This window comes from Pseudopipra pipra, chromosome 10 (genome assembly GCF_036250125.1).
Source record: "Pseudopipra pipra isolate bDixPip1 chromosome 10, bDixPip1.hap1, whole genome shotgun sequence".
In the NCBI taxonomy this organism is placed as follows: Eukaryota; Metazoa; Chordata; class Aves; order Passeriformes; family Pipridae; genus Pseudopipra; species Pseudopipra pipra.
The window spans coordinates 7270833-7291248 of record NC_087558.1 but is presented as its reverse complement, the minus strand read 5'-3'; the positions used below and the strand labels follow the sequence as shown (position 1 = coordinate 7291248).

At 41.6% G+C, this 20416-nt stretch overlaps 1 protein-coding gene across 5 annotated transcripts in view; it reads left to right on the top strand.

The window, feature by feature from the left end:
* The window catches only part of GNB4 (G protein subunit beta 4), a 63116-nt gene extending 42825 nt beyond the window's left edge, over positions 1-20291 (top strand). For 4 of the 5 annotated variants that reach the window (XM_064665906.1, XM_064665908.1, XM_064665905.1 and 1 more), the window contains exons 2-10: positions 5052-5151; positions 9444-9482; positions 10191-10297; positions 11214-11277; positions 12044-12206; positions 12403-12469; positions 12611-12812; positions 14001-14217; positions 15444-20291. In XM_064665906.1, the coding sequence (XP_064521976.1) occupies positions 5095-5151; positions 9444-9482; positions 10191-10297; positions 11214-11277; positions 12044-12206; positions 12403-12469; positions 12611-12812; positions 14001-14217; positions 15444-15550 (1023 nt within the window). In that variant the 5' untranslated portion in view covers positions 5052-5094 and the 3' untranslated portion in view covers positions 15551-20291. The remainder of the gene's footprint in view (positions 1-5051; positions 5152-9443; positions 9483-10190; positions 10298-11213; positions 11278-12043; positions 12207-12402; positions 12470-12610; positions 12813-14000; positions 14218-15443) is intronic. The other variant, XR_010433021.1, reaches the window with a different exon arrangement.
* The last annotated feature ends 125 nt before the right edge of the window (positions 20292-20416 follow it).

The following is a 20416-nucleotide window of genomic DNA, read 5'->3' as shown; positions in this document are numbered from 1 at the left end:
AATCTTCTCTGAGACAGAAATACTTGAAATAGAACTAAAGGTTCCTATCACTACATGCTTGGCTATTCTGCTTCGAATAACCTGCAAAGACCAGCCTATTTCCTGGCTTTCCAGAGCTCCATCAGCTCTTGGTCCCTGTGCCAGCCCTCTGCTCAGTGCCATGGGGTCAGCAGGTCCTGTCTGATGAACTCCCTGCATCCCAGCTTGTGTAGGCACTGTGTCCTGCCCTGCTGCCTGCTGGGATGTCACAGGGGTCTGGGCTCAGTGAATCTTCTCAAAGCGTGAGCTCAAGTGCATTTGGAGTGAGTTTTTACAGAGAAAAGGGTGTTTTTCCAACCACAGTGTTCTGAGTCCACAGTTTGTAAAGAAAGTACTTTGGAGACAAGAAACTGTGGTAATTTGTCACCTCCTGCCTGTATAATGAAGAATTAAACTCTTAGCAAATGGTGTTGCTACTGAATCAGGAATAGTGCAAGGGGTAATTTATCTGTGGAGCACTCAAGCCTGCCAGTGGCTTTCTTGACACTGGATATGCAGTGGAATCTGACTTAGTTAATTATTTTGCCTCGGGAGGCACTTTGTTTTGGTATCAGTAAATTCACTTGTACAAGTCCACTGAGGAGAAATTGCACTGAGGGACAGTTCAGCCTGCAAATGGCTGAGGGCAGAGATGTGCTGCCTTGGCTACACAGTGGTTAGTGCTCCCTGTATTGCAGAGATTTACTGCCTTGGCTACACAGTGGTTAGTGCTCCCTGTATTGTTGCTTCTGATGGAATCATCTCGTGTCCTTGACCCCCTTTCCTGATGCCTTGGGTGTCCTGCCGTGGTACACCCCCGGCTACCAAAGGTATTAAAAAGTTTTTCCCCTTCCTGTTGCTCGTCCCCTCAAGGCCTCCCTGCCACAGCAGGTGATGCTGTTCATAGTCCATCATGCACATCATGAATTGCATTTGGAGAGAAGCATCTGGCTTCTTTATCAGAGGTGCTACCTCTGAATGCTGAAAAGCAGATAACACTAGGGATCTGCATCTAAGGGAAGTCAGAGTATTTTTTCTCTGACTCAACATTTATTACAAATATGAATAAGTCAGGGAGGTAGGCATTACATTACCCCGGTGTCCTGAGGTGGCAAGAGGAAGCCTCACTCCTGCCCATACAGGTAGAAGAGCTGGTGGCTTTGCTGTGTACATGATTGAGGGCTCCTGGGGAAATTCATGTTTGGAATAAAGATTTTTTTCCAGGCTGTGAGGCTGTGCTCCTTCCTGGCTGTAGTATTTTGATCTTCCTGGAGGGGAGAACTAACAGGCATGTGTCTTTTGTAACCTAGTACAACACTTGTTGAATCCACTGAGGTTTTCAGTGATTTGTATGAGGAAAAAATTGCAATATAGAGATGACCTCCGTTCTTGGTAATCCCTGTAAGCCCTGCAAAAGCAGTCCCAGCATTTAATCTGATAAAAACCAAGTTGTTTATCTGATGCCTCATAGCACTGGAAAATAGCACACTTCGAGGTTGTGGTGATGACCTGCTTCTCTGCACTGAGGACAGGTTTATAGGATGTAGCCTCTGCTTGGCAAGTGCTGCCAGGCATCTCAGGTCTGAGTTCTTGCTGTGCTTCACTGATACACTTAAAAACATACAGCGAGTAAATCTAGTCTAGCCAATGGTCTATGGACATAATTACATCTTCAACCATATCACTGTAGCATCAGAAGTATTAAAACAGACACGGATGTATCCACAAGTTCCAGGCATCCAAGCAGGTGTTTTATCTTCCTGTGTTGCTGTCGTGATTCTGCTGACATCAGTCGGGAGTTTGACAGGAATTCGGAGACGCTGCTTGCAGGGTTAGTGTGAATCTCAAAGGCATCTGTGAGAGCTTCCTCCCTACCCACTCAATTTCTGTACTTTCCTGTGGGCACATCAAAGTAGTACTAAAAAAAAGAAAAAAGTAAAAATCCCAAGTGGAAGCATTTTAGTCCCAGTTCTGCTAAACACTTCATGGTGGGGGATGATCTGAACACAGAGGCCATCGGGAGCTGCCACCAGCCGGTGCAACAGCGTTGGATGCGCTTCAATTTAATAGTTAAACTGTGCACTTAGTTTGTTTACTGTAGTATCCTGGTGTTTATACATAGCTTAAGAATATCTCAGAGCTTGCTGTTCAGCTGCTGCATACTGGAAAGGAACTTTAATGCTTAAAGCTGGAGTAATCCAGTTCTAAAAGAAACCTGGATTTTGCGGGAATGTGTGCTGGCTTGAAGGCCGTTCTGTTCACTGAGGTATGGCTTGACCTTGAACCACTGACATGTTTTCTGCTGAGCAGTAATGCTAAGGCCTTGCAGATTTAAAACATAGTGGTGCTACTAGGGCTTTTCCACTACCAAAAAAAATACATCTTTCAAAAAATATGGAAGATCATTGTCCTTTTATTTGCTTCAGAATTATAGCTAAACGTGTGTGGGTGGGTGAGAAGGCTTCTGGAGCTGGATTTCGTCCATGTAGAAACTTGGAGAAGTGTAACACAATTTAAAGCTGTGTAGCTGCTGGTGCAGGAATGGCATTAATGGTGAACAGAGCTGATATAAGTGACATTAAAGTCCCTAACAGCGACTTTGTAGTTGAAGTGCAGGGTGGTCATTGATGGACTTCGAGTGCCAGTGCAGTGCTACAGCTCATTTCCTAATATGCTCATGGTTTTACCTATGAATAAAAAAACCCCTGACTTTAGGTGGCTGTGACTGGCCGTGCATGCTTCCAGGTGTGAATAGTGTCACTGTCTTTATGATCAATAATTCTCTATGTTGAAGTGACTGTTTACAGAGCACTCAAGTGTGTGGCACATTACAGGGCAGAGGCTGACTTCCCTTCTCAGAAAAATAGAGACACATCAACTTCTCTGTTAGGAATCTTTATCTTCTGTTAAAAATAGCACACAAGACTACTAAACATTGGCAGGCAGCACGGCTGGCTGGCTTAAGACCTTTGAGACCATTGTTTTGTCTGTGTTACCTTTAAATAAATTCTAGATAAAAAAAGGAAAATCACAATGAGAGGATTAATTTGACACAGTCAGAACTGAAAATGGGGCTATATTTCATAGAGGTATACTCATTAAATGCATTAAGATTGTAATTAAACTGATAGACTTTAAAAGTATGTGATTAAATGCGCGTCCTAAAGGGATGTTTTTAATGCTTAATTTTTAAAATCAGACATGAGTGCTGATGACTTCTGTGTTATACCTACTGTGCATTAAGTCATGTTAAGTAGTTTAGGCATCTGAAATAGGAACATGATAGTAAATGAAGTAGTTTGATATTCACATGTGAATTACAATGTCTTTGTAGTTGAACAGAGCACAGGTTTAAGGAAGGAAAACCTCATAGTTTGTTTACATACAGCTGGAAATATTAGTTAGACCTAAGTCACCACTTCTGTTACTGGTTTGGATTTATTTTGATCTGGAGATGATCCAACTTATGTATGTTTGTGAGTTTGTTCTGAAATGGACTTTGCAGTGAAGCACGAGGTTCAGATTGATAAAAGGAGTAGATGGATAATTAATGAAGATACTTTTCTTCTCGAGTAGCCAGAAATTTTTTAGCTCTCAAACACTTGTTTAAGGTGTTAATCCAGGGGTGTTTATCTTATTAGTAAATTGCTTTGAACCAAAACTTCTCACTCTTTTCAATCTATAAAGTGTTGTGTTTTATAGATGGAGAAAAGCTTTCAGAGTCAGTCTTTTAGAGCACATCACTATTGGACTACAAAGATCCAGGATCTAGACCTAATAAAGGGTTTCCCTACAACTTCCCAGACACTCTGTGACCCTTCTTCCTTTGTTTTTTGGCCATTTTTCAGTGGACTAAATAAGAAGCATAAAATAATGTTTTGAATGGGTTTTTCTTCCCGCTTCTTTTCCTTCCTTCCTCAATTTTCATTTTTTGAGCAATACTCACAAACTTTTGTCTTTCTTCTTCTATAAGCTAGAAGTGGTTTGGCTTTTTAGATAATGTCATGGGACCACCACCATCACCTTTCTGGTGTGCTTTTCCAGTCATGAAAAAAATTACAAATAGGTGCCTGGCTTGTTTGTGAGCAAGTTACTTTCTGATGTTCCTTTCACTGCAAGGATATTGAAGTCCTCGTGTGTGTGAACAGACTTCAGAGGTCTCTGTAGTGGTTGCTCTGCTGTGCTGGAAATAAAGAGGAAAATTGATCTGAGGAAACTTTGTTCGACATGCTGAAAAAAATCCGATGCAAAATCTGATTTGAAAAAAAAAATCACTAACCTGAAAGTGTGCCTGCATGAAGTCTTACTGTTAATTGATCTTCTTATTGAGGTTGCTTTGAGTCCTCAGTCAGATGAGAACTGCTTTAGGCAGCTGAGGGCTGTATCAGCATGAGGATGCTTTTAGGGATGGTTCAGGCATTGCTATCCCTTCTCACTGCATGGGGGCCTTTGAAATGAAAACATCATTGTGCCTTGCCCAGGGAAAATATGGGAAAAATTGGAGAAAACCTGCTATTTCAGCTGCAGTCAATGATTCAGAAATTTCATCTGTAATTAAAACCAAGCCTGCCCTGGCTGTGCTGTGCAAGGTGCCTGTATCACACCTCTGTTGAGCCCAGAGGTGAATGTTGAGGGGACCTGCAGCCTTTGCTCTCTGTTGCCATCTTGGGGCACAGAATTTGTGACGGAGTTTGCGGGCGGGTGAGCAGAGCCCTGCTACAAAACAGGTTCTTAAAGTACAGTGGGTGGTTCTGTTGACAGTTGCTTCTATATTCAAAATAGACTTCACTTAATTCTACTTTTCATGGTAATTCAGGGATTGAAATCATTTAAGTCTTGCCAAATTCATTAAAGACAGTGTACTAACGGGAATATCTATTTGGAAGCCTTTCCAAAGGCAGGAGAAATATATATATATATATATATATATAAAATATATATATATATATATAGCTTTGTGGGGGATTTCGTTTTGTTTTTTTAAAGAGGAGAAAGTGATACTGAAACTTATTTTTCTTCCCTTTTATTGGCAGGTTTTCTTCACCAGTGGAGTGTGAGAAATAAAGGCTGAAGAAGATGAGTGAGCTGGAACAGTTACGGCAGGAGGCAGAGCAGCTGCGAAACCAAATCAGAGTGAGAACTGCTAATTGCTTATTTTTCATTATAGAATTCCTCCTTTAAGGGAATAAATTGTAAAGATCACATCTATTACTACACTTGTGTAAGTTGTGCAGAGCCTAAAATGTTTTTAGAATATTTGTTTAAAAATCAGAAGAGCCAATGGTATAATGAAGCGCATTCTTAGTATTTCTTGAACAATATGTTTTATTTCCTGTTGAAGTTCTCTGAGTTTTGGTATTAGGGGTGTATTTGTCTCTGCAATTTTTTTTTTATTTTGGGTTTTTAAAACAAGAGGGGAGCAGCAAACTTATAGAACTTTGGCATTACAAACTGGGCTTAGGGGTATTAGAAAAGCTTGTTCTGGGCTAAAAGTGATGACTGTGCTGCCACAGGTCACAGCATGGACTGTGAGAGAGAACCTTCCAGGGTTGTCATTTCTACAAGCCCTTTGCTTCCTGTTGAATTTATTTTTTTTAAATGCTGATTCCCCCCATATGTTCTAACTTTTTGTTGTATTTACTCACTGAAGATAAACCAAATATGAGCTGTCATCCCCAAAGTCAGTTTTCCAGGAATCTGTTGCAACATGCCTGTACGTTTCAGTGATGCAGTTTTCAGGAAAGTACAAAGCATAATAAGGATATTCAAAGTCTATTTATTTTTAATCAAGACTTTCTAAACATGAAGCATCCATAAACCTGATTTATATGGGAATGCCTTATTTGCAAGCATTCCTATCAGTGGGGAGTGCAGGTTTCTTGGAATATGTTGCACACTGACTTTTTTTTAGCACGGCATCTGCTGGCAGCAGTTGTTGTGTGGTGTCTCCTGCTTCATGTGAGGCTGCTTGTTGGTGTCAGCCATGTGGAGAACACACTTCATGTTTCACGAGTTGTGGTGGGGGCAAGTGTTGCTTTCCTGCTGCTTGTTCAGCATCCCATCATTTTCACTTAAAACACTCTAGAAAGAAAAGGGTGGGATCAGTCAGTGCTGTGGCACTGGGTGCCCCTTCCAGTAGGACATGCAAATAAATTTTAGTTTAAAATACTTTTTTCTATTGAAGCTTTATTACAGTGTTGCACAAATAAAAGTTGTGCATAATTTTTCCTCTACCTGATGTGTGAAGACTCTCCCGTTACATGACATCAGGGTGAGCCAGTTAAGTCTTTGCTCAGTCTTGGTAATCAATCAGACTGATTTTATGTTTTATTCAAAATTGTGTGAAGGAAGAGCTGCCAGGAAAGCTCCACTGTGCTGCAGGAAAGTTTGCTTCTTTTTTAAATTTTGGAGCATAAAAATCTGATTGGCCCTTTGTATAATTGACCCTCCATTTTGTGGCTTTATGTCAATTTAACATTTCCTTTGTAACTCTGTCACCCAACCGTGTAACTGGATCTATCAGGTGTAGCTGAGTAAGCAGGGCTGTATTGCCTTTGGAGTCTTTTGGCTCAGCAGTGGCAATTAGGGATTCCTCTTTGGATCTGAGTGCAGGGTTGGATACCTTGTGCTTAATTCTGACTTCAGATATATATGCAACTTACAAATGCTCCTGGTGACTTAATACCCAAGAAACTTTCTGACTAAATAACTCATTTTCATATTTTTATAGATCACTGTTTATCTTGCTTATTAAATCATTGCACAGTTTTCTTTCTAAATAGGTGTTTGTTTGGGATGGATAAGAGGATAGGTACAGGAGCTAAAAAAAAAGTTCCTTTTAAGTGTCTAGATTCATTGGGCTGGTAATTTTCAGGAGTTATTTTTGATGCACTCCTAAAATAGGTGAGGTCACTACCAGCATTTGATGTTTTATATATAGCTAGAATTTTGCTGTCTTACTTGTTTACGGCTCTTGGGTTTTGTCTGATATTTCCTCTAACAATATAATCACAAAAATCAGCTTTGTGCTTAGAAGTGAGGTCCAGATCAGATTGTACCTGCCAGCTTCCTCAAGTGTACAAAGTGCAGTGCATAGATGTCCATTCCCCTTTTTTTAGCCTGTGGTATTTTGGAAGTGTTAAATGATTTTTAATTTTTTTTTTCCAATGTCGTAGTGATGTGGGTACCTGTCTCCCCATGCAGTAACTGCAGCTGTAGCTCAGTTCTGTACACAGACAGTGTTGGAGGAATAACCTAAGATTGCCAGAATTTTTAGTGCAGGAGGTTTAAACACTGAACTGTCAGATCTGTCAGATGAGTTTATGGTTAAAGTTAATTCCCAGTTTTCTCTGTAATAAAAGTTCCCTTGTGATATGTATGTCCTCACTTTGAGAACTGAAATTGAGGATAATGATTTTTGGAAGTGCTGCTTACTTGGCACAGTGTCACTTGAACCAGACATTTTGAACAAATAGGCACTATATGTAAAAAAATCCATGAATTTTAGGAAAAAACTGCAGTCTGAGGTGCGTGTGGTTGGAAATCGTGGGGGCTGCACACTGATCGAGCAGGTAGATTTTTCTCACCAATTTTGCATTGTCTGCTGCATGAACTGAGAAAATCTACAAGTACACAGAGGAGCTTTTTTATCTTTTGACACTAATGATTCTGTTACGACGATGCTTACGTAGAAATGACAGTGTCAGTGTAAGAATTAAAATAGTCTCTTGAAACTCTCCTGTTCCTGCAACTTTGCCAATCGTATGGCAAGTGTTAGACAGCCTCAAGTACAGGTGTTGCTAATAGCTGTTCCTTAAAGAGAAAAAATGCTTTGTCTCATTCAGACTGCATTGAGAAATCATTTTATGTTGAACATCTTTAAGTATTTCAGCTAAACCAAACAAGTAAAGTTGTTTAATATCCAGTGTGTTTCTTCCTGTGGATGAAATAAGTCCTGAGTGCTAAGGGATTTGCTGCTCTGGTATTTTAAACCCCTCCTGATTCCAGACGTCAACATTTTATAAATATTTCTACAGTTCAGACATTATAAAAATAAGTTGAGATGACTTAATCCACTCTCAGGCTTGCTTCTTGGGAGGAGAGCTATAAAGGGTGGTCAAAATAAACATGCACTTAAGAAATGTTGAAGTTGCAATGTCAAGTAACTCTCAAGCAAGAGCTTGAAAAAAAAATTAAGATCGTGGTCTGAAAGTGTTGATGCAGTTCCAAAATGTGTGAGTAAATGTTTCCGTTCCTCCTCTCAGAGAGGACTTTGCCATTTGTGCACAGATTGAACTGTGGTGGGGTGGGGGGACACACAAATGTGTGGTGAAAACCACTGTTTTTGGGAAACTGGAAAAATCACAGGAGTTCAAGAGGGTTCTGTGGCTTGATCCTTCTGTTGAGCTGTCAATGATTTTAACTTAACTTGTGCTACACAGTTCCTGTCTAATTTTAAGCCAGTTTTAAACCAGATTTCTCAGAAGGAGTTGCTGACCATGTGCCTGTTTCAGTTTTTCAAGTGCAGGGCCGCAGTTGAAGGAGGGCAGTGCAGTCTCAGCTGTAACTAAAACCAGGTTTTGCAAAATCAGTGTTGTGGACCAGGCTCAGTGATGCTCACCCGTGTCAGGTGTTCAGTCTGTGACTGATTATGTGAATGAAAGGAAAGTCTGGTGTTTAGGTCGGGTTGAATCATGTGCAGAAAATAAGTCCTATGTCCATGCAGTCTGAAATAAGGAAAAACTAAGGAATGTCTGTATGGAGAGCTGAGCACCACCCGTTCCATGAAATGAGTGAGGGCATTAGTGGAATCTTTTTTTTCCCCTTCATTTTGCATCAAGTGCATCATCAGGTGAAGCTTTGGTAATCCTGCTGTCTGTCCTGCTCAGATCCTGCCTGTTGATTTCCATCCTGCCTCTCCCAGCTGGCACTGTCACCCCTGTGGTGCCAAGGGGGTTGATAATTAATGTACAGCCTCATGTGGCACAGAGCTTGCTAATCATGTGTAATATATGGTTGCTTTTCCAGGTGGATCAGTTCTTCCCTTGTGCTCAGCACACCCTGAGCAAGCACATCCACCCCAGGGAAGGAATACAGGGAAAAGGGTAGGCACTGGGACTTCAGGATGGCTGCAAGTGCCTTTGAATCCCATAGTCTGTAGAAAGGGAGATTCAAAGGCTGCTGGGGCACAGCCCTTCCTAAGTCCCTTTTCCTCCACTACCCCTAGTTGTGTGCCAGTGCTTTAGATCCCCTGAACAATCCAACCAGTTAGGGTGACAGAAGGTGTATGGGATGTCAGTCGGTGGTGGTGTGTGGCTTTTTGAGTGTGTTGAAGCCTAACTTGAGTCATTTTTCCTTTAGACACTCTCTCAGTCGATGCTCAGTGTTGCCTTTCCAATTCAACTTGTTCCATTCTTCTCTTTCAGGATGCCAGGAAAGCGTGCAGTGACACAACTCTTGCTCAGGTATGTTCCTGATTTTTTGTATATAGCCTGTTACTGGGTAGAAAAAAAATTAAAAATACCAGTTTATGACTGTTGCATGTTCCTGTTCAGTAACTGAAAGAATGAAGTGAAAGAAGCCTTTGGAAATGTACTGTGTATTTAAAACAGAACAAAACAATACCACCAAAAAAACCCAAATAAACAAAACAGGAAAAAAATCCAACCAGTCAAAAACCCCCCACCATCTTAATGTAATGGATCCTGCTTCCAGTTCACCTTTTAAATAGAGCATGTTTATTGTGTTTAATGTATTTAGAAAGACTTCAATGAATGTCTTCTAGCTGTATTTTGGGAACAAAAAGATTTTGCATTTAAAGTTCTGCCGTGCTTTAAAAAAGTAACAGTGCAGTAAACATTGGAGGATTTTCTTTCCTTGGTTTTAATTGAAAACTTTCAGGTTTGATAATCTGAAATAGCCTTAAATAGCTTTTAAAAAGCTTTCCTGAAGTTTCAGGTGTAGCCATCATGAAGAGTGTTACAGGCAGTAAAATCTGTTTTTGTCAATGTTGCAAGGACCTAATCCTGGGTGTGCAACAGTAGCCCTTTTTTGTTTGATTTTGTTGTGAGCCAAGGCAGATTATGTTCTATCAAAGTTCATATGTATTTTTGTTATCTCGTGCATTAAAAATAGTTCTCAGTATCTCGGGGGTTTGTTTTATTTATTTTTAGATCACAACAAGTCTGGACTCCGTGGGTCGGATCCAAATGCGGACCCGGCGCACGCTTAGAGGTCACTTAGCCAAAATCTATGCCATGCACTGGGGATCTGACTCAAGGTTGGTACAGGGGAGGCTTAAACCTGCAGTTTAAGGGTTGGAAATCAGATTGTCAGCTTCAGGTTTAATGTCAGGTTTTGGGAGTCTTATGGAGTGATGTTGGTGCCCTTGAAGAGACATCACAGGTTTTTTGAGGTTAGTTATACTTTGCCTTCTTAAAACTGCAGAGGGGTGATAGAGAAGCCGTGATAGAGAGGAGAGGTACTTGGCTTGTTCTTACTATGGGTATTTTCCCTTCTTTCATTTTTAACCAAGTTTTTGAGCAGAGGAGAGAATGTGGTGAGGCATATTTTTGGAATGCTGGGCATTGTATTTTCCAAGATGATGAATAATCATGTAACTGCTGTGATAACAAAGATTTCAAAACTTTACAGACCAATTTTATTTCATTGAAAAAAAAGATCCTTTTGTACATAGTGGGAAAAGTTGGAATTTTGTTATGCTGCCTTTAGAGCAACTGATGGTCAGGTGGTAACACTGCCTCGTGTCTCTGTCATGTTGTCCAGAGAGGAATACATATGGACTCTGCTCTCCAGGTTCATTTTCACCTAAATTCCTTATTTGCTTTCTTATTACTGTGTAGTTAGAATATTATTGTGTGAATAATGAAAGCAGCTGTGGAGGGAGTTCATAAAATGCATAAAATTCATAAAATTCACCAAGTTGTGTGGTTGTGTTCAGTGCTAATCATGAGTCCCTGTGCACATGTGACTCTTCAGTCAGGTCATGTGTAGATCTAGATCTTTGCAGGCTTTTCCCAACAAATGCACTCCTCCACTGAAAAAGAAAAAGCAGAGGGTAATTGAGAAATTATGAAACTTCTGAATCACTTGGTAATCATGAATGATATATGTATGTTTTGACATATTTGTGGTTTGTTTTACATTAACATATTTTATTTTGTGTTTATATTTAGGCTACTAGTCAGTGCTTCTCAAGATGGAAAATTAATTATTTGGGATAGTTATACAACAAATAAGGTACTTATTTATAATCTTTATCAATAGTTAATGTATGATTTGTGTGTTTGAGAAGGCTTGTGTCTGTTTTTTCTATGGTTGCAAGTCAATTAAAAGCAGCAGTGTTTCTAATTCAGACATAATTTTTTGTTCCTCTTTGACTAGCTGATTACTAGTGATGTGTTGTAGGGTGTGTTTCTGAAGCAACAGTTAATTACATAGGTAATATGTAACATTTTCACCCTTAAATTGCTAGTGCAGTAGCTGGTAGCTGTTGCTCTCTACCTGTCTGGTATTGTGTCTGAAACTAATCTGGTTTTGAATTGTAGAAATACACAACCTCAGAATTTACAGGAAGATTTTGGGTTTGAGGGGAGAGAAAGGAGAAGGAATTAAAAAGCTGTGCTTACATAAAAAAGCTGTGCTTACTGTCCAGTCTCCATGGGCACAGCCATCCTGTCTTACGACCTATAGCTCAAAAATGTAAAAGAGTTGGACAAAGAAATTAAGTAGAATAAACAAATGTTGTAAGTGTTTAAGTTTAGGATAGCTTTGCTGTGGAATAGTGTCGTGCTGAAGTTCTGTATGTCTGCCCTGCAGATACCGCTGGTGTCTGTCACCCCAGTGTGTGTGGATGTGTAAATATGGAATGAGCTGTAATATGTTGTAAAATCCAGATACTGAAACTTATAGTGCACAGTGCCCTGTGTGTGTTTGAGCTGCTGAACGAGTGACTGGGTGAGAGTGAGCTGCTGTCCGTGCCCTCACGAGCTGTGTCTCTCCCAAGATGCACGCCATTCCCTTGAGATCCTCCTGGGTGATGACCTGTGCCTACGCTCCCTCTGGCAACTACGTGGCCTGTGGTGGCCTGGACAACATCTGCTCCATATACAACCTGAAAACCAGGGAGGGGAACGTGCGGGTGAGCCGGGAGCTGCCGGGACACACAGGTCAGCCATGGTCTTCTTCCACTTCGGTTTGTTACTGCACCACAGGAAACCATCTCACTCTGAGGTGTTCTGTGAGCTGTGCAACAGTACTGCTGGTCACACACTGGCTGTGGGAGAACTTTGATGCTGTTCTTGGATTTTAAACTTGCAGTTATTACTCCTGGGTTGGAAACTAACATAACTGTTTTGTTTTTAGGATATTTGTCCTGTTGTCGCTTCCTAGATGACAACCAAATTGTCACTAGCTCAGGAGACACCACTTGGTGAGTTTTTGAGCTCTGTTGGCCTTCCCTCACCCCCTCTTTCTTTTCTTTTCCTCTCTCCAGTGCCTTTATTTGTATTTGAAACTTGAACTCTGAAATAATCACAGACACAGTGTTAACATTGTAACCTTTTATCTGCAGCGCTTTGTGGGACATTGAAACTGGTCAGCAGACCACCACGTTCACTGGGCACACTGGAGATGTGATGAGTCTCTCCCTAAGTCCAGACATGAGGACTTTTGTTTCGGGTGCCTGCGATGCCTCCTCGAAGCTTTGGGATATCCGGGATGGAATGTGCAGGCAGTCGTTCACAGGGCACGTGTCAGATATTAATGCAGTTTGTGTAAGTGATCCTTTGTATTTCCACGTGGGAAGAAAGGGGGAGGATAAAGGCTATATTTACATGAATTCAGCTACTGAGTTACCTTGATTTAAAATCAGTTAGTTAGGGTAGGGACTGCTAAATTGGAGAAGGTTGTCTAATAAATTATGATCTAGTTTGTAACTGAATTATTATTGACATTATCTGTGATGCATTGAGCTGTTCTTGGGATAGTTTCAGCGGTGTTTTTGTTCAGTAACTGAGACATCATTTTTTTTAAGAAGTGAAGAATGGACTAGGGAGATTTTTTGCAGTGTAGCAATGTGTTAAAAACTGAAAATTGCAGATAAATGCAATATACTGGTGCAAAACAGCCAAGTGTCCTCATCTTAAAGGTTTTGGTTGAACAAAAGTGTATTTAATATTTTCTTTGAAAAGAGCTTTCAGAGAAATATTCTGGAAGGCAAAGTTAAAAATCAGTCCTGATGTTGAATATTCCCTGGAATAATTTGGTAATATTTATAAACTGGATTGTATTTCCTCTCTGTCATAGTAACACTATGTTCTGATCTGCAAGATACAAGCCCTGGTAAATAGGGAATGAAATCTAAGTCTAAGCTGCATCTGTTTTTGATAAACATAAAAAATTATTAAGGCTGAGAAAATACTGAACGCATGACCAGTACAAAAATGCAGATCCTATACTTAGAGCTGGACCCTGAGATGTGCTGAGCTCTCTCCATTCCCGTTTCAATCAATACGGATGTTGAGAGGATGACTCGGATTTGGAGTAGATTTTTTTTGAAATTGAATTGCTTACAATCTTCTATCTTGGCTGAGCCAACCTGGCTGACCAGCTCAGGATGGAACATCATGTTCCACTTCTCCCTGTCTTCCTGGCCCACAGGCAGGATGTACAGAACTGGGGTTTGCTCTGTTCTGTAGGAGTCAGCTGCATCCCCTGTGACTCCTGTTACCCTGCACGTGGGAACTGGCTGGGTACAATTCCAGTCCTCAGGTGTCACCAGCACTGTTCCAGAGGGGTTTCCTTGCATAGTTGTTTATATGCATTTTTTAACATGCATATATTTCTTTAAAATAAACCACTCTGGTCACCCTGGCAAAATAATCCTGTCGTGTTCTTAAACTCCTGCATGAACACTGTATTTTTCTGGTGTCAAACTCTTGTCTCTTAATTAAAACTTCCAGTTTTTCCCTAATGGACATGCATTTGCCACTGGATCTGATGATGCCACTTGCCGGCTCTTTGACCTCCGTGCAGATCAGGAATTGATGATGTATTCCCATGACAACATCATCTGTGGGATCACCTCCGTCGCCTTCTCCAAGAGCGGGCGCCTCTTGCTCGCGGGTTACGATGACTTCAACTGCAACGTGTGGGACACCCTGAAAGGGGAGAGGGCAGGTGAGGACACACAACTGCTGGGAGCTGTCCCAGGGGATGTTCACACTCTGTGCAGAATGCAGAGCCAGTTCGCTGCCAGTGCTGTTGCTGGTGTTATGGAATCTGCCTGCTTCCTTTTAACACTGTTCTTTTGGAATGGCACCCTTTTATTGCATTTGGTTCTGTGTTCCAGTAGTTACACTGCATTTCAGTTCCATCTCTGGTGTGTGCAGTAAATGCTGCAGTCAGTGGAACCCAGGCCTGTTTTGGGGAATGAGCCATTACAGATCTCTGTGCTGGGAGTTCACAGCTCTTGGGGCTGAGGAACAGCCTCCAAAATGACGTTACATCTGCGGAAAAAGTATTTCACTGAAGTATGTGAATTTAAGTAATACAAAATTACACATTTGCATTGACTTCTGCACCCATTCAGAGGCAGTAATTCTGATGTAGGCTTTTTGCTTTGGGGACCATCATTTCCTCCTGTTGGGAGAGAGGTGAAGTGGACACTTCTGGTCCTTGAATTAGTCACTTCTGTCAGGACACAGCATGTTTATAGTGCAGCTATTTCTTTGTGCTACTTACAGGAACTTAAATGCTGGGGCCTGGTTCAGTTCTGAACATCAGTTCTGCTTTTCAGACTGAAAATAGATCCTTTTCCTTAAGGGACACGTGGGTAGCTGAGTTCTGATAGACCTGGGTGTGGAACCTTGGCAGAGCAGACAAGGGCAAGAACAGGCAGAGGGAAAGCAAAAGCAAAGCGGGAAGAGGCAGGATAGTGCTCCTCTTCTGATAGTCTGACATGATATGTGGGGGCTTTGTGATCCCAAGGGTTTGAAAAACTTGGGAAACTCAAGGTGGTTCCTGTTACCAAGACATTGTCAGGAGACATCACATTTGATTTTGGAAGTAACTTGATGGCTGAAATTGTGGACAGCATTGCCGAAAACAGGGGACAGACAACCTGATTAGGGATGAGGACATCTTTGGGGCAGGAAGGAGACATTACATTGTGAGGGCAGAAAGAAAAACGGAGGCGATACCATGTGTATATGTTTTTAAAAACCTTATTGTTGAGTGTCTTGTTGTGTTCTGTATGGTTCTTTAGGGTAAAGGCAGAAAGGATAATTAAAATCTTGCATTACAACTTCTTTTAGTAAATTTAAGACTTGCCTGGGAGAGCAGAGTAACAGCTGAAGTCCTTGACATCCTGCAGTCAGTAACTTCCATTGCTTCTTCTTTTCCAGGTGTCCTGGCTGGCCATGACAACCGTGTCAGCTGTTTAGGTGTCACTGATGACGGCATGGCTGTAGCTACAGGGTCTTGGGACAGTTTTCTCAGAATCTGGAATTAACTGGGAGCCAAACATGTACATTCTCCATTTGAGATCTGGAGAGATCAATGCTGCAGCCTATAGCTGTGAAATAACATTTCTACCTTGTATTTGCAGGTGAAGTTTTTCTATTCACTGATTATTACACAAAAAGGCTTTCTGTAAACTAGAAAAAAAAAATCAAGTGAAGAAATAGGGGAGGGGGGAAGAAATCACTGACTTTTTAAAAGGGGCCAGCACACATAATCATGGTGACCGACAAACTAAGAGCCAGTCTTTTTGTTTTTGGTGGTTTGGTTAGATTGTCCTTGAAGGGTTTTTGCTTGTGCTCAGTCTGCTAATCCTGTACTTTTTTTTTTTGTACATAACAGAATATACACATTATAGCAGCCAATCATGTAACATTTGTCTGTATGTAAAGAAATATGTTTGCATTTTTTAAGGAACTACATTTATAGCTTTGCTTTTAACCTGAGATGTCACTTCTGAGTTTTGTAGTGGGTGAACTAGATTGCTGTTTTCAATGTTTTTTGTGAATTTACTGTAGATAAAGTGAAGCCAATGGTATGTATGTGTTTTTTATAATGGAAGGCATTTGGTTTTTTTTTCTAAAGGCCCTGGAGACTCCCAGTTAATACCTACCGCCTTATTCACTCACTTCTTGACCTGCTTGCCTATTTTTAATCAGGGGAGGTTCTTCCTTCAAGCCAGTGGTTCCTGGTTCATCCATTGGCAGTCATGGCCTCCAAACACCAAGGAGTTAATGCCAGGCAGGCTTGCAACAACAGCAAAATTAATTTGAAAATAAAATAATTCCAGTTCTAGAAGTTTTAGCTTCCTTCCTGCAGCTTTTTGCATCAGTTATTCCACGCAGTCAGTCCGTGGGTACAGAAGCCAAGTGGTCGCTGCTGTCGTGCAGTAGCCGAGTGCTCGGCTCTGGCTGAACGGGGTGGGTTTGGCCCATCTCAGGCTCCAGCTGATCTGCACTGACAGTGATTCAGCTGCTGCTGGGAGCCCAGAGCAGTGCCTCTGCAGAGCTTACTCAGTTCCACACCAGCTGAGAAATTCAGGAAGACTTTGCTTAAATTCCTAAAGAGGATTTAACTGTGCAGTTAATCGCCTGTAATCCCCCTCCAAATTCGGGGGTTGCCAAAGCACAGCACAGCCAAAAGTGCTTGTTGTCAGTTCTGTGCAGTGAATTATCAAAGGAATTGTGTAACTGAAATGCTCCTCTGTGACCCCTGAGAACTTCCTACGATAACCTTGACAGTGGTCTTTCTGTGGTCACTGAGGGCTGTGCCAGGAGGTTACTGGATGCCAGTTGTTCTGCAGCTCCAACACTGTAAATAGCCCTTTCCTCTCCTTTCCCCATTTGATTCTGATTTGGATGTCAGTTGCTTATAAATCTGATCAGGTACAGTTGAGCGTAGAGAGAGGAAAATCAAGTGACTGATGCCCATATGAAACTGCCCAGGGAGGTTGCTTAACTTTCTGGTGCCTGGCAGCCTGTCTGAACAGTGGATGTTCCCTTGGGAATCTGAACGTCTGTGGCTTTTTTTGAAAGGGGGATTAAGTCTATTGGCTTCTCTTAAGTGACTTACTTTAAAAATAACGTGAATTTTAAATCACCAGGTTGGAAGATGATATTAGTTATTGCTCCTCAGAACCGATGGGGAGCCTGGGTGTCTCTGGGTCAGGTAGTCAAGATAAGGGCCAGAATTTTGTAATATATCCAACTGGATTTCTGGCTGAGATGACTATTTGTCAAGTTTCTGACATTTTTAATCTTAAATTTCAGTACTTCCAGACTGTGCCTGTAAACTTACCATGTCTATAGTGGTGAAGGTGCCAATAAATGTACCAGTCAATCACAGTAAATTCACTTTTAAAATAAGGAAAAGGCACCTCTTGTGCTGGAGAAGGAACATTTCCTAACAGCAGCCTTGTGGTGTAGGACCAAAATCCCACTGTATTGTGTCTCACAGGAGTTCCTCAGCGTTTTGCTTTACGATCTCTCTGCATTAAAAGAACTATTGTGGAATTCTTGTAACTCTTAAGTGAGCAGCTCTTTGGGATCTTGCAGACTCAGTTTATTTTTTAGTGCTACACTCAATTATTTTTTTTTTTTTGTAACTCACAGCTGCCTTGAGTGAATCATTCTGGAAATTTGTTACTAAAGAATTTTAAGAAAATATTCTTTTTCTAAAAAACTTTTTTTCCATAGAAGTGTGTTTTGAACCAATTTCCTAGTCAACACCTTTGCCAAGACAGGTGCCATTTTTACATTCTGGTATTAAAACTGGTTTCTACTTGTGAAACTCCAAAACCAATTTTACAGCTGTATATAACTTTTCTTACCAGTTCAGGTATCCTGTAACCGTGGTAATGGCTCTTGTAAGGTTATTACTGCAAATAACTTCACTGTCAGTGTTGGATGGCTGTTGTCTGTTGGATTCAGCTGCTTTTAAAATAAATACTAAGGAATGCCAACCACTTCCTGAGGTGTCCAAAGGCATCACAGAGCCCTGCCTGCCTCTGCTCCTTGGGCACCCTGGGTTTGAAGTGCCCCAGGTCCGAGGGGGCTCCTGTGTCGGCGCACGAGGAGATGCTGGAGAAGCCCGAGCACAGCGGGGAAAACAGCATCTGGTGCGTCTTGGGAACTTGGAGAAAGCCCGTGATAGATCCTGCCCAGGTGACGTTTGCAGTTTCGTTCCTGCCCTGGAGATGGGTTATTTTTTTTAAGCCTACAGATTTAAGTACCACAGGTGCTGTGTGAGGCCATGCAGTGACTCACACAGGCAATGGCATTCCTGTTCAACGGCTGTCTGACCTCGCAAGGTCGATGCCCCTGATAAAATGGATGTGGCTTCAATGGTAAAAGCTCAAACTTCTCCTAATACAAGGAAGGTAATAAAATGACCCTTTGTAGGTTTTACTTAAAAGGTTTTACCCCAGTTTTGAATCTCAAAGAAACTGGTGTGTGCCCACAGTTACCACGGGCTCGAGTGTGCAGCTCCTGTGATTCCTGACTGCACTATGACAGCAAACTCACTCACAGCAGGTCTGGCAGCACTAGCGGGCACATCTTCACTGGCTTTCAAAGTTTGTTGCCCAACTCCATCCTTAGCTGAATTTCAAGTAAGTTGTGTCATTAAGAAATGGAGTAGCCAGGAGCATTGTGCCAATGGTGGCTGGGTTGTTCTTGCCCAGCCTCTTCTCTGAAGGCAGTCGGTCATGGCTTGGGAAGCAGCGCCATGTGCTCGGTGTAACAATTTGTTTTATTCAGGTAGAGCTTGTCAGCGTTTTCCTACAAGACTGAACTCTGCAATAGAGAGCTCTCCCTTTGGGCGAGTGCCCAGCCTGGGCTTGTTCCTGTGTAGACTCAGGCGTCTGTTTGCTGGAGGAGAAAGCTGCTGCGGCGTCGTGCTGATGTGCACTCTGCACTCCAGTAATGTGGCCTGTTCCCATCTGTCTCCAGACCTTTTCCTTCCCGTCACCACCCTCTGCCGTGCTCAACTGCAGAGAAGGGGCAGCACCTGGCAGAGCTGACAGCTCAGTATATTGATGAGATTTGTACCAGTGGAAATGGAACAGAGAATAAATAGGCTTTTCCCTGCCTATGGACAGGGCCTGACCTTGCCTTGGTAAAGCTGACCTGGTGCAGCAGCAGGTCCCAGTGTGTCCTTATGTAATGCATGGGTTGGAAATAGTTAACTCTTTACTTCAGTTGTGTAACTGCTTGTCCCACGATGAAGTTCACATTAATTACTTTAAGGTGGAATGAAAACATTGTGAAAACATTCCAAGAGTTGTAGTCTGTCCTCTCTGAGGACACTGTCACCTCCACTAGGTTTAGTGCTGTGCTTTAAGATGTTGGTGAGAGTATTGGCTAATTGGACTAGTTGGTATCAATGGTTGTGTAGCAGAATGGCTGGTTTTGAGATAGCATTTCCTGTACAAGTACTTAGCATGGGTTGATGGTGCACTGTGTATCCAGTACTCTGGCATGCATGCTGGTCACACTCCTCCTACACTTCAGAGGCACCAGAGCCTTTTATCCAATTGCTGGTTATGTAAAATACATGCAGAATGTTAATGCAGTGTTGTTATGGTAAATGTGTGAACAGTGTTACTAATTGATATAACTGATAACAGATTACATGTGCCTGACATTCTTATACCACACAGTATGTTTAGGTTTTAACTAATATGGACTTCGGTGGAATAGTCTTAGATATTTCAAGCCTTTGTTTTACTTACACAATGGTGCTCTCTTTGTGTTTTTCTCCTTTTTTTTTTTTTAATAAAAGCATCTGAACACTTGTAGTACATATTACATCCAAAGGAGTCCAAAGTAAAATGCTTCTAAACATGCTTGATTTTACTTTGCCTTTAGTTCCCAGGATCTCTCATCAGCTTTTTTTGTTTTGTTTTTACTTGTTGCTGACTACTTTGGAAAACTTTGGTAATGTTACCAATTATGAAGTGATTCTGCACTGCCTTTGGATTGTGTATGTATTCAGAAACAGTCTTAAAGCTTTTATTTAAGCTATTAAAAAAACCAGGGACTTGTGCCATTTGTTCTTTAACAGTGCTGTTGTAAAAAGACTTCCCTGTGACAAAAAAATCACTTGCTATGAACTCAACTGTTTATAGCTTTTTTTTTCCAGGATGGATCTTTTTCTTTGTATTTGTACAGTGGCTCAGTGAAAGATGTTGCCATGAGTTGATATTGTAACCAATAAACAAGTGCTTTTAACCATCCTGGATCACCTGTCAGTGTTGTAGTAGAGCAGCCCCTGGGACACGGGATGGGAGATGGAGCAACCTCAGCAGTTGGGACCTACCCTGGATCTGCATTCCCTGTGGGAGTGAGGTGCAGGTCTT